Source organism: Peromyscus californicus, unplaced genomic scaffold (genome assembly GCF_007827085.1).
Source record: "Peromyscus californicus insignis strain IS unplaced genomic scaffold, ASM782708v3 Scaffold_3__1_contigs__length_106647218, whole genome shotgun sequence".
In the NCBI taxonomy this organism is placed as follows: domain Eukaryota; kingdom Metazoa; phylum Chordata; class Mammalia; order Rodentia; family Cricetidae; genus Peromyscus; species Peromyscus californicus.
This window is the reverse complement of record NW_026294551.1, coordinates 23,710,153-23,723,114: the sequence shown is the minus strand read 5'-3', so window position 1 is coordinate 23,723,114 and position 12,962 is coordinate 23,710,153. Positions and strand designations below refer to the sequence as shown.

At 53.0% G+C, this 12,962-nt stretch overlaps 1 protein-coding gene across 1 annotated transcript; it reads left to right on the top strand.

Annotated features, from left to right (window-relative positions):
* The first annotated feature begins 1,599 nt into the window (after positions 1-1,599).
* On the top strand, positions 1,600-12,502 carry Igfbp4 (insulin like growth factor binding protein 4). Its single transcript, XM_052757702.1, has 4 exons — positions 1,600-2,554; positions 8,784-8,929; positions 9,947-10,081; positions 11,265-12,502. The coding sequence occupies exons 1-4, from the start codon at positions 2,206-2,208 to the stop codon at positions 11,397-11,399; spliced, it is 765 nt and encodes a 254-aa protein (XP_052613662.1). The 5' UTR covers positions 1,600-2,205; the 3' UTR covers positions 11,400-12,502.
* Positions 12,503-12,962: the final 460 nt, after the last annotated feature.

Here is a 12,962-nt window from a genome sequence, read left to right as displayed (position 1 = left end):
ACTAAAACAAAAACAAACCCCTTATTTTCATTACACACTGATCTCGCTCCTTGAAGCAGAGTGGTTTTGGTCATCTCTTTATTCTCAAGACAACAGGTGCTTAGTGAACGTACCACATGTGGAGAGCAGTTCTTGCTCTCTGGCTCCCTGGGAATGAATCTAGGCAGTGATGGGAAGGACACCAGAGGATGGGTTGGGGCCAGAGGAGGTGCCGCGGTTGAGAAGTGGGGGCATCTGTCTCATTTAGAAGTCTGTACAGAACGGCCACCTTCACCAGCACTCATACTTCATCCCAGCGTTTCTACTCATCCTGGGTTTGCTGTCTGGCAGGCACTGGGCTTCAAAATTGTCCTTATGGGTCCATTTATTCCCACAGGAGTTCCAAGAGGTGGGTGGAATAGGGAGTCATAATCAACCTTCCTTTTAGCTAGAGATGAACTTCAAGTTCATCCATTAAGTAGGAGGCCGACTGGATTTAAGGAAGAGAACGGGGAGAGGGGGGCGGGAGGCAGGGACTGGCTTTTGAATCAGAAAAACGCTGGCTTCCTCAGGAGCTTGAAGAACCTGTTCTGTTTACCTTTCTCCAAGGCAGATGGGACAGGGGGGAGCCAACTTTATCCTTGAGATGTGACTGAGAGTCCTTGTGTCCGGCCCGAACACGTCAGCCCTCCTGCAGTCTTAAGGGTTGCCAGTAGGTGCCGTCAGTTCGCAACTTTTTGGTCTGGCCTTCAGGTCCGGGCTCTTGGCGCCTTTCTTCCTCCAACCGCGCCAACACTCTGCTTTTGCTGAAAGTGGGAGGTGGCTTAATCCCCCGGCTGAAAGACCCCTGCCCGGGGACAAAGAGCAGGAAGAGATCTAGGAGCTGCACCTTAGCTTGATTTCTCCTTAGAAGTTTAGGCCAGACCCTCCCGACCCCATCTACCCCCCAAATCCACTGAGCCTCCGAATATGCCCGGATAGAAATTAACTCCTTGGTTGGGGAGGATGGAGAGGCGTAAGGAGAAACGAGAAGGAAGGTAGGAGGTGGGTCTCTAAACCTATTCCCACTTCCAACAGGATTGCTGCGAGCCGTAGGGGATAGATAGGCTTATCAATAGGGTGTCGCCCAGGGGCGAAGTGGCGTCGGGAAAATGAAGAAGAGGCTTCCCATTCTGGAAATCTTTGACTGCCACCTACTGGGAAACGGTCACAATAACAATATAAATACACAAAGAGTGGTGCCCTCTGGGGTTGTTCAACGCACATCTTGTACACGGCCAACGTCAGTCTCCCAGGCCAGTCTCCTTCCAGAATCTAAGCGAGGCAGTAGAGGGGGAAACATCTAAGGAGGAAGAGGCTTGGCACCTTGTCCTGGAATTAGGGAAGCAGGGTGCAGCGAGAAGACTGCCGATCAGGAATCGCCCCAAACCTGGGGCCCTCCTGAACCCCTTGTAGAGTGCTTGACCGCCTTGCCCCACCTCACTCAGGGCGGTCTCCAGAGCTTGAGACTGGACGTACCGGGGAGTAGGGTGGGGTGGCCACCTCCGGCCAAGGAAGGGGACTGAACGCGAGGGTCGCCTAGGTGTCTGGGAAGGAATCCTTCGAGGTCGGGGTGGGGGTGGGGGGAACGGGACCAAGCAGCATCTCCTTCGCCTCCCCTCGCCCTGCCTCCCGCACCCATCCTCCGAGGGCTCTGGTTCAGAGGCTCAGAGGCGCTCTGCACGCCGGCCATCGCTTCCAAACGGCGCCGTTTTGTTTTGTTTTGTTTTTTTCGTTTTTTGTTTTCTGCGGAGCAAAGGACTTTCAGATATTCTAGCGGTGGCTGCGACTCAGGCCAGCGCCCCCTCCCCCTAACGGCCTCCTCTCCCGCTCCAGTTCCCCCTCGCCCGCCCCTGCTCTCCCACCTCAGGGACGGCGCTGGGGGTGTGGCCAGGGGGCCGGTATAAAGTCCCGGGAGCCGGTCCCGGGCAGCTGCTCAGCCCCCTGCCCCCGCCGCCTGCTGGGCCGGGCCGAGGATGCAGCGCAGCGCCTCGGTGGCTAGGCTCGCTCCGCTCCGGCGTGCTTGCTAACTTCCCCAGCTCGGTTCCCTGCCTGCCTGCCGGGGCCGCCCTGTGTCCCCGCGCCCTCCGGTCTGGTCCTCTAAGCGCACTGGGCGCTGCCTCCGGGTCCCTTGCAGCCAGCTCGCGAGCCCTCGCTCCCTTTCCGTGCTCCATCTTCGTCCTCACCATGCTGCCCTTCGGCCTCGTGGCCGTCCTGCTGCTGGCCGCAGGGCCTTGGCCGAGCTTGGGCGACGAAGCCATCCACTGCCCCCCCTGCTCCGAGGAGAAGCTGGCGCGCTGCCGCCCCCCTGTGGGTTGCGAGGAGCTGGTGCGGGAGCCCGGCTGCGGTTGTTGCGCCACTTGTGCCCTGGGCTTGGGGATGCCCTGCGGGGTGTACACCCCACGCTGTGGCTCAGGCATGCGCTGCTACCCGCCCCGGGGAGTGGAGAAGCCCCTGCGCACACTGATGCATGGGCAGGGAGTGTGCACGGAGCTGTCCCAGATCGAGGCCATCCAGGAAAGCCTGCAGTCATCTGGTAAGGCATACCTACCATTTCTTTACCACCTTTCCCAAGAGCCCTCCTCCCTGCAACTTGGCTCCCATCCTGGTTGGTCTGGAAGGCCCGTAAAAAGCTCCCAGTGAGTTGAGGAGAAGGGAGGTACGTGGCAGAGCTGACAGGCACAGCCAAGAAAACTGGCACTGAATCCCAGGGCCAGTTGTCACTGGTCAAGGGGAACCTGGTCCCATCCCTTCATCTCAAACCTCCCAGGTACTTCTTTGGGAAGAGAGGCCTCGGCCTCAGTGGTAAGCCTGGTTCCTGAGGCGATTATGGTAAGTTAAATGATCTGATTCAGTTATATTTGTCATCCAGAGCCAGAAAACTGCGATGGTGTGGGGGGTGGGGGTGGGGGGTGTTGGGATGGTCCCTTTCTGTTCCTGATCCAGGGTCCGATCCACACCCAGTTTCAGGTGAAACCCAAAGGTGTGAGGAACCAGTGATTTTTCAGTCATCACCCTGTGGTGAAGTAGAACATAAAATCAGAAGGACTTCAATAGTAAAGAAGGAGATTTGTATCTCCCCGAAGGCCCTCAACGTAGTGGAAGGCAGCGTTCTTTCTGCCAGGCTGGCACATCCAGGTTTCTCGCTCCTTCCTCTGGCAGGTGCCATCTGAGGGGTCTGGAGGGAAGCGCTGGCTGACAGCCCAGAGCTGCAGAAACCTTCATTGTTGGGGACTGAGAGGAGAGGAGGAACAGAGAGACAAGTAGACAGATTTTCAAAATGTCCCTTGCTCTGGTCTGGTAGTTACTTTTCTCTTTCTCCATTTCTCAGTGGACCTTTCTCAGTTTCTTCTGAGAATCTCTCTCTTGTCCCTTCGTGATTTCCTGCAGTGTCTGTCTCTCAACTTCCAGCTGCACCAAACAGTCCCGAGTTCTCTTTTTCTCGGTCTCCTGAGCCTCATTGGTTTCCTTCCCTTGCTCTGCCTTAGTCTGTTTTTCTGATGACCTCTCAGACTTTTGTCTCAGACTCTGTTGCTCTTTTGATGGCTCTGTTGGTGACTCTTCCTACATATCTGCTACCCTTTGGACGTTCTGTCTGTCTGTATCCCCCCTTCTCAACAGCCTGGCTCTCTCTGAGCCCTGTGTGTGCTCCTCTCTTTTCCTGGGGCTTGATTCTTCCATTGTTGCAGTCCGGATGCTGGGACTTCACCCCGAGCTTCCTGCTCTGGGTCCCAGACGATCCACTTCCTCAATCCTCAGCAGTTTATGAGTCCGAGGAAAGCAGGATGCAGGGAAAACAGGAAGGAGGTGGACCCCAGGGCTGCCTCTCTGCCCTTCCTGCCCCTGGGCAAGGAGAGATGGGTCAGCAGAAATATTCTGGGAGAAGTGCCAGACTGGCACCCAGCGTTGCTGGAGGGGGAGGAGGGTCCTGGGAGAGTGAGTCCTTGATCTTGGGGCAGTGAGACCAGGAGGGAGGGCTGCATTTAGGATGATGCCCACTTTGCTCTCTGCCAGCTAGTGAGCATCTAGCAGCAGGTAAAGATGGCTGGTCGTCTCCTCTCTCCTCAACTTGAGCACCAGCCAGAAGAGAGCTACAAGAGTCTTCTCTTCCGGTTGAACAGAAACATCCCTACATCGTGGAGGAAAAACCAATCCCCCAGGGGGTTAGGAAGACCCGGCACAGTTTCTCATTGTTCTGTAGATGTGAGGCAAGTCAGCTTCTAGAGAAGTCTAGGAATGGGGTGCCTTTAGGTCTGTTCTGGAATTCAGAGCTCAAGTCACTAATTCTCTCACCTCGTCGACTTGTTTTCTGCCCACACTATGGATACAGCTGTCTGAAGAGGTAAAAACAGAAACCAGAAGGACCCTGGAGACAGACAATTTTTTTTTCCAATACAAGGTTTTTCTGTGTAGCCCTGGCTGTCCTCGAACTCTCTCTGTTGACTAGGCTGGCCTCAAACTCACAGATATCCGCCTGCCCCTACCCCCTCAGTGTCAGAATGAAAGGTGTGCACCACCACCACCTGGCTGACATTAGACACTCAGTTGGCAAGCTATGGTTAATGCTTTCTAGTCATCTCAGTACTTCCCTGTCATGACCTGACACCTTTGCATCATGGGAGGAGTACCCACAGAGCCTTGCAGGGTCTCTGGTGAAATACTGAGCAAGGCTCAGCCCCTGTCTCATTCCTTACACTGTCAATAGGCCATTGTCCCTTCTCATTCTCCCGGTTTGGGACCTGGAACTCATTTGCTCAAAGGTGTCAGTCTATTCCTCCGCTCTTTGCTCTTGGGACTGAGCTCCAGATGATCATCTAAGTAAGTGGTCCTTTGGCACGAGCTCTCCATCTTATTTTTTTCCTCGGGGCAGGTTGTCCCTTCCATTTCCAGTCTGCCTTGCTCTCCTTTCTGACAGGTTGGGGATCAGCACTACCAAGGCCACCAGAGGTGGGGACCGGAGCATGCGTCATAAGTCTACAATTTCACATCCTCGACTCTTGAAATCCAAGAGAATGTTCGATGGGGAGGTCAAGCTTGGGACAGGGAGTTCCTAAACCAGGCATTAGGTCCCTCCGGGACAGGGTTAGGGAACAGGCAGGCTGGGTTAATTTTTAGTCAACACAGCAAATATTGTCCCTGCTTCAGTGCTGGGAATGTAGTCATGCCATGGAAACTGGGCCTTCCCCGACATTCCGTGCTTTAGGGGAGAGGGGAGGAAGAACATGGCTGCCTAGAGTTTTTCTTTAATACCAATAAAGCCCAAATTATTGATGCTCAAAGTGGCCAAAGACAAGTCTCCCTTCCTCTTCTCCACTTCAGTTTCCTCCTTGGTCAAAAGCCTCATCGTTTTGAGGTGTTTGGCACAGAGTGTAAGGTCACTAGGTTGGAGTGATGGTGAGGTGCAGATGAGGAAGCCAAGGGGCTTTGCAGAGCACAGGGTAAGGGAGAGTCCCAGGAGTGGAGAGGGGTTGCTTGTTTTTGCGGGGTCTCTTGTCTCACTAGAGGCCAGCAGCAGGGATCAACAGTAAAGGGCACCCCTTGATCAAAGTCTCAAAGAAACAACCTGGTGTCTGTCATGGGTGGTCTTGGGTTCTTCAGTCAAGGTCTAGGGGATGAAGGAAGAGAAAGGTATTTTTGGTGGGCAGGTGGGTGACTCTCCAGAACATGGCTGAAACGTCTGAGTCTGGGTGGCAGGACCCACTCAATTCTTAGCTTGGGCGTCTTGGAGGGGTCAGGGGCTGGTCCTGAAGAGAAATCATGGGGGTGAAATTAGGGAGCAGGAACTTCTGCCTCTACCGGAGCCGGAGCTGTGCATAGCTTCTCCCTGGGGGCTCGCTCCTTGCCCTGCTCCGCTGTGGAGCGAAGAGCAAGCCTTTACCATGGCTGGATGGCAGTCTGCCCAGCTCCACACAGGAGCTAGAGGAGAAGACCTGCTCCCCGTCGGCAGCTCCCCTTCCTAGACAAGCTTCTTGGAGACCTAACAGGAGGAGGGGTCTGCTTCCATTTCCTGCTCAGGAGCATCGGGACCTTGGTAGAGGGCATTAGAAGCTGGAACAGTGTCAGGAAGTTAATGTTTTTGAGAGGTCCCTAGAGATGGACTCTCCAGGTAAGCATGGATGGACAAGGAAAAGTTACAGATTAAAGGAAGAGTCAACAAACCATGACCAGAGAGACTGGGATATTAGTGAGTCCTGGCTTGGTCTATGTTTTTGACTAAGGTAAGGTCAGAGTACGTGAGTGGGTGTAGATGTGCACACCTGGACGAGCATGTGTCTGAACTTGTGATTGTCCGTAAACATTTGCGGTTCTGTGTTGGTGGGTGGATGTGGACTTAATCTGTGTTATGCCCCAAGACGGATTAGAAGCTACTCTCCTAAAATGGTGGGCTTTACTCTAAACGTAGATTCGAACCAGGGGTCACTGGGCTAGGCCATGGAGACACCCATGCTCGGGGCCCATGCAGGCTGCTGACTCAGCTGTGCCCATGGCAGGCTTCTGACTCAGCTGTGCCCATGGGATGCTTTAATTCTGATGTCAGTGTAAGCCATGCTTCTAGGCTCACTCTAGCCCCATGTAGCTCTAGGTTTCAACAAGCTACTCAATTGTTCTCCTTAATGGAGAACATCTCAAATGCCCACGGATAAGCCCCCAAGGACTCCTCATGGTTGGCTTCTACTCACAGAAATGCCACATTGGGAAGCAGAATTGTGGTCAAGTCTCTGGGTCACCTTTTTCTGGACTCTTGAAGGCTCATCATATCAAAACTCTGGGACTGTAGGGTGGGCGTGCTCTCTATCACCTGAGGCAACTCCTTTCTTTAAAAGCTCCTAAACAAAACTGAAAAAAAAATATGAAGGCTAGGGGCCAGATTATAGTGGCACCTGCCTATAATCCAATACTTGGGCAATGGATAGGAGGAAGGGGATTCAAGGCCAGCCTCAGCTATATAGCGAGTTTGAGGCCTGACTGGGCTACATGAGACCCTGTCTCCAAACAAAAGAAAAAGAAGAAAGAGATTGTAGGGCTGGGATTGTAGTTTAGGGATAGAATACTTGCCTATCTCCTTACCCCGCCCCCACCTCAAATTCTTCCTTACTCCTTGAACTCTGAGCCTAAAAACATTTCATGTTTACCAAGAAGAACCAGAGACTCTGTGCAAAGCCATTCTGATTGTGAAAAGACAGCGAATCAGAGAGAATAAACAGACTGGAGTTATCACGTGAATCCCCGGACTACCCTCCATCCTCTTTAACTGACTCTCTCAAGCTTGATGTAGGTCTGGGGCCCCCTTGGGACAATCCTTTTGTCACCTACACATAAGGATGGTTGTGTCTATCTGCATCGTCCATTTCCATTCTTTAATTCTACACCAGTACTTCACTCAGGACAAAATCTCCTATCCCTGGTGAGTCAGTTTTATTTGGGTATGGAATCTTAACAGGTTTTTTTTGTTTGTTTGTTTGTTTGTTTGTTTTTTTATGGTATAGATCCCTCCTTGCCTGGTGTCCCTTCATCAGCATGCTTCCCTTCCCTTATCCCCAAACCAGAAGAATAAAATAAAAACCAACCCCCCCCAGCTTTGGCTAGGCAGAAAAACACCATTTGACCCAGAGGCAGCTCTGGGACTGTTGCCATGTATGGAGGAACCTGCTAACTCCTCAGAAAAAAAAAAAAAAAAAAAAAGTCCTGACGCAAACCAGATGTAACCTCCTGTCGGCCTGCCAACATCTGGAATGCTGGCAGGAGCTCTGCACTTGGGCCTGCAGTGAGCTGCCAAGTCTGAGCATTTCAGAGGTGGCTGTGATGTGCTGAGAAGTCTTTCCAACCTCCTTCCCTCTCAGCCTTGCATTCTGGCCCTGGCTGCCAGGAGGGAGCGGCGGCATGGTCACGATGCCGAGCCTTCTGGATGGCGCAGCTCCCATCGAGCCTTCAGGAGGGGCCTTGGAGACAGGGTCCAGTTTCATGATTCGCATCTCCAGATAGCACTTTGCCTGTTTCTTGGTAACTCGTTTGGTCATTGAATGGGGCCTCATGTTTAAAGATGTGAGGTAGACTGGAGAAATGTATGTGCTGCCTGTTTTCTTTGTTCTGGGGGGGGGGGGTCACATGGTTTCTCTCTCTCTCTCTCTCTCTCTCTCTCTCTCTCAATGTGTGTGTGTCTGTCTCTCTCCTCTCTCTGTCTCTCTCTCTCTCTCTCTCTCTCTCTCTCAGTGTGTGTGTGTGTCTGTCTCTCTCCTCTCTCTGTCTCTGTCTCTCTCTCACGCAGGCACACACACTAACAGACCCAGACAGTGCGAGAATTTTTAGGGCCAGACTCCTCGCTCATGGAAAATATGATTTTGGCCCTAGGGATCCCTGGCAGGCTCAGCCAGATGCTGAAAGAGCAGGGAAGGAGACAGGAAGAGTGAGCAGATGGAGAGGGGGATGGTGGGAGGAGCTGAACAGAGGGGGTAGAAGATCCAGTAGTTCCCCGCTCCCACTGCCTGCCTCAGACCTCCCTGCAGGGCCCAAGGGATCCCCCCTGCCATCTGGGCGGCTGCAGCTGGTGACTTTTCTGAATCCTGAACTGGGTGGGGTGAGGAACAAGTCAAGGTCTTCAAGAGGAATATTCTTCCAAAGACATCCAGAGAAGTGGGGTGGAGGTGGGGGCTGCTCCTGTTTCAGGCTCCATGGAGACTCCCGATGGGGGAGGAAGCAGGTGGGGAGTTGGAGGAGTGGAAACCTCTGTTCTTTTCTGATGCTGACCTCTGCCTTTCTCCCTACAGACAAGGATGAGAGCGACCATCCCAACAACAGCTTCAACCCCTGCAGTGCCCACGATCATAGGTGCCTGCAGAAGCATATGGCCAAAATGCGAGATCGGAGCAAGATGAAGGTCGTGGGCACACCCCGGGAGGAACCCCGTCCTGTGGTGAGCACCTCTGACCCACAGATGTGTGGGCCTAGAGAAATTCCATGACTAGATCTGGCATATGTTCACCTAGCAAACACAGAAGCCTCCTGGGTGTGCAAGATGTACCTCATGAGAGCCCAGGGAGGATCCCCATCTCTCTCTGTGATTCCTTTTCCGCTCTGCACATAAATATGACGGAGCTGAGTTGACTGGCAAAAGCAGGGTCCAAGCTCCCTAGTGTTTCTTTTTCCTTTCTTTCTTTCTTTCTTTCTTTCTTTCTTTCTTTCTTTCTTTTTTCTTCCTGTTTTTTTTTGAGACAAGTTTTCTCTGTGTAGCTCTGGCTGTCCTGGTACTCACTATATAGATCAGACTAGCCTTGAACTCACAAAAATCCGCCTGCCTCTGTCTCCCAAGTGCTGGGATTAAAGGCGTGTGCCACCACCGCCTAGCTTTTGGTCCTTTTTCTCGGATTCTCTGCCAAGTCTTAGAAACAAAAGGGTTTAATAAGCTGGCCATAGCAAGAGGATTTGGGATCCTACTCTAGGGTCTGGCTAATTGTTCCAGTGGACTCAAGCCTGAATGTCACCTTGTCTGTTCCTTTTGCTTAGGCCTGTGAGTTCCCAAGGCCTCTTCCCTTCCCACTGCCCCCTTTAAAGTCTCTCTCTCTCTCTCTCTCTCTCTCTCTCTCTCTCTCTCTCTCTCTCTCTCTCTCTCTCTTGAGAGACAGGATCTCACTTTGTAGCCCAGGCTGGCCTAGAACTTCCTATGTGAACCAGGCTAGCCTTGAACTTGCAATAATCCTTCTGCCTCTGCTTCCAGAGTGCTGGGATTGCAGATGTGTGCCCCCCCACCACCTGCTTTAGTGACCACCATTGTTAGCTGAGCCAGAGTCTCTGCTTCCGATTCTTGTGCCCCTGCCTAGTACCCAGGCTTTGACTCTTCGTACAGGGCCTTTAGCCCCCTTTAAGCTCAGAGCCCCAGTTTGGTCTTCCTGCCTCTCTCTTCTGCTGAGCACTTTTGTTCCTCATTCCCCAGCCCCAGGGTTCCTGCCAGAGTGAGCTGCACCGGGCCCTGGAGCGGCTGGCCGCCTCTCAGAGCCGTACCCATGAAGACCTCTTCATCATCCCCATTCCCAACTGTGACCGCAATGGCAACTTCCACCCCAAACAGGTGGGTCTCCCTTCCTGCTGCGAGGTGCTGGACTCCCCCTCCTCCTTTCCTCAATGTAGTGCTCCTTGTCTCTGAATGTCTAAAGCTTCATCTGGGTTTAGGGATGGAGCCCAAGTTACGAGAAGTCAAGGAGGAGAGAGCTCACAGTTCCGCAGCTGAGCTCAGATTCCCGGGGGCAGTAAAGATGGAGGTAGAGCCCGGTCTGGTGGAAGCAGAGGAGAGGGGTCAGGAGAGAAGGAAGCAGGCTGTGGCATCACGTTCACTCACTCCTTCAGAATGCCTGGCGTCGCTGGCATGAACAGCAGGGGCAGCTTGCTCCATCTGATCTGAGCCCATCAGGAGGGTGGTATATCTGGGCAAGGGACAAGAGTGTCTTATGCTGAATGTGGTCTGGGGAGCCTTGGCCTGGTTCTCCCCTAGGTCATGTGAATGTAGGCACACTTGTCGGCCTCCCACTATGGAAATGTCCCCAGCGTGGGCTGCTACTCAAGCAGCAGAGGCCTCACTAGGAGGATAACACTACTGTCCTGGGTCTGTACATCCCAGTGTGGCAAGGTGAGGGTGTGGCGAGGTTGTGTGTCCCAAGTGACGGGCCAGAGAAGGTTCCTCAGAACCAGTGCCTGGCCTATCTTCAGCCTTCGTCCCAACACAAATTCCATGTCTCAGTTCTTAATAGCCCCCACCCCTTAATTAAACAAACCAAACAAAAACACCTGACCATTTTTTAGAGTAGTTTTGGGGTTTGTGGAAAAACAAGGAGAAAGTGCAGGATTATCCAGTTTCGTCACTTTAACCATAACCCCTAACCCAACTTCAGCTGTGGTCCTGATGCTGCTACCTTCACCCTGACTTGGATCCTGCTCCCAGCTCTAACCCCACGCTTCCAGTCCCATTCACGACACACCTGAAGCATCTTCAATGCACCCAGCCTTTACAGTCCATCTGTGCCTTGAAGTCTGAGGACCTTCTTAGGTCCCTGACCAGAAGGTTCTAGAACTTCCCTTGGACAAATCTCCCCACTTCAGTGAGCTCTAGGGACTGGTGCTCAAAAAGAGCCCTTGCCTTCAGATATCATGTTGGAGGAGCACCTGTCTGATCCGGGGGCTGGACTGGAGGTGGGGTGATCTACCTGGGCTCTTTTGGCCTTCCTGGGAGCTGACCTCTCACATCCTTGTCTTGACAGTGTCACCCCGCCCTGGATGGACAGCGTGGCAAGTGCTGGTGTGTGGATCGGAAGACAGGGGTGAAGCTTCCAGGGGGCTTGGAACCCAAGGGGGAGCTGGACTGCCACCAACTGGCTGACAGCTTCCAAGAGTGAGGGCTGCCCGCAGGTGGGGGGACTCAGTGCCCCCTCCTAGGCCCCTGTGCTCTGGGGGCTGTAGAGTTGACCTGGTATGGAGTTTTGGTCTGAGTCCCGGCTCTCTGCCTCTGGCCCTGCCCAAAGTTTCCCTTGGTGTATGTGTCTGCGTGAGTGTGTGTGCGTGTGTGTGTGTGTGTGTTTATGGGTGCAAGTGTGGCCCATGGGGTAAGCCTGAGCCTAGAGTACCCACTATGGGCTTACATAGCCCAAGAGGTCTGAGTGTAGGGACAGGAAGCCCCAGTGCGTTTTCAAATCAATCTTGAATTCATTCATTCATTCAGCCATCCGAAAATATGTATTGACAACATACTACATGCCAGCTTTAGTTTTCAACCCTGGGAGACCTCACTCTCATTTTCTGATTGTAGCATGCGAGGTGTTCCTATAAGGTAACCAGAGGCCTGTAGGAGAAGAGAAACCTCATTCTTGGAGTCAGAGAGGAAGAAAGTTGTGACCACACTCCCTGTCCTCATCCTAGTCAGTGTGGGAAGGTGGGAAGTAGAAGAGGGCTTAAGGCTCATGAGACAGGCCTCTTCTCTCAAGCCAAGCTTTGCCCTGGTCCCCTGTTCTCATCCCTCAGGTTCCCCAGGGGCAAGAGGTGGAGGGACGGGGCCCATCTTTGGGTCTGGGACTGGGTTATCTGATTGATTGCCTGGCAGATGGAACTCTGCTGTGGGAGAGGAAGGCCTGAAGGACAGGGACCCGGGGGGTGGGGTCATCTCTTTGAGCAGTCAGGAGAGAAGAAAGGATGGAGGGTGGCTGTGTGTGCCTGATGGAGAGGATGAGGATGCTGAGGACCTGCCCTGGACCCCCTGTGGTTCCTGGTCATGAAGTCATCAGGATGACCCTCTCTCCCCAGCTGCCCACTGCCTGTGACCCTGCCTCCCTCACCCTATTTTCCTTCCCTGGCACCTCCTGTCCCACTTCCTCTACCCTCCGGGGCATTTTCTGGCTTGCCTGGATAGACTTAGAGACCTGCTTGTTGGCTGTGATGTCTTTTCATTCAATTTTTTTCTTTTTTTTAAAAAACAACAAAAAAAAAGAACAAAACCAAAAGATAACTGTTTGATTTATTGATTTCTTTCCTTCCTTCCTTCCTTCCTTCCTTCCTTCCTTCCTTCCTTCCTTCCTTCCTTCTTTTCTTTTTACTAGGGATGAATCATGGGTGGAGGGAGGTGGGCCCTGTGTGGTCTCCAGACCTTTCCTACTTGGTAGGGGACTGTTGCAAACCAAATGTCCTCTCCCCCGGGGGTCTCCCAAGGCACTCACACTGGAGGTGGGATCCTGAGGCTTTGGAAATAATGGCCTAGGAAGCCTTATGGGACCATAGCTGGCTTCTAAATAGGTACTCAGTGGAGTGGAGACATTATCTAGGGTTTGCACAGCATGGGTTCACAGCTCGGTTTAGCTTATTCCTTTAGATGGGGATGGGGAGGACACACTGCGCTTGAGGGACGGGAGGGTGGTGGTAAGCCACAGCACATTCCACAGCTCTGGTGTCCTTGTTCTTGACTGGGGGAT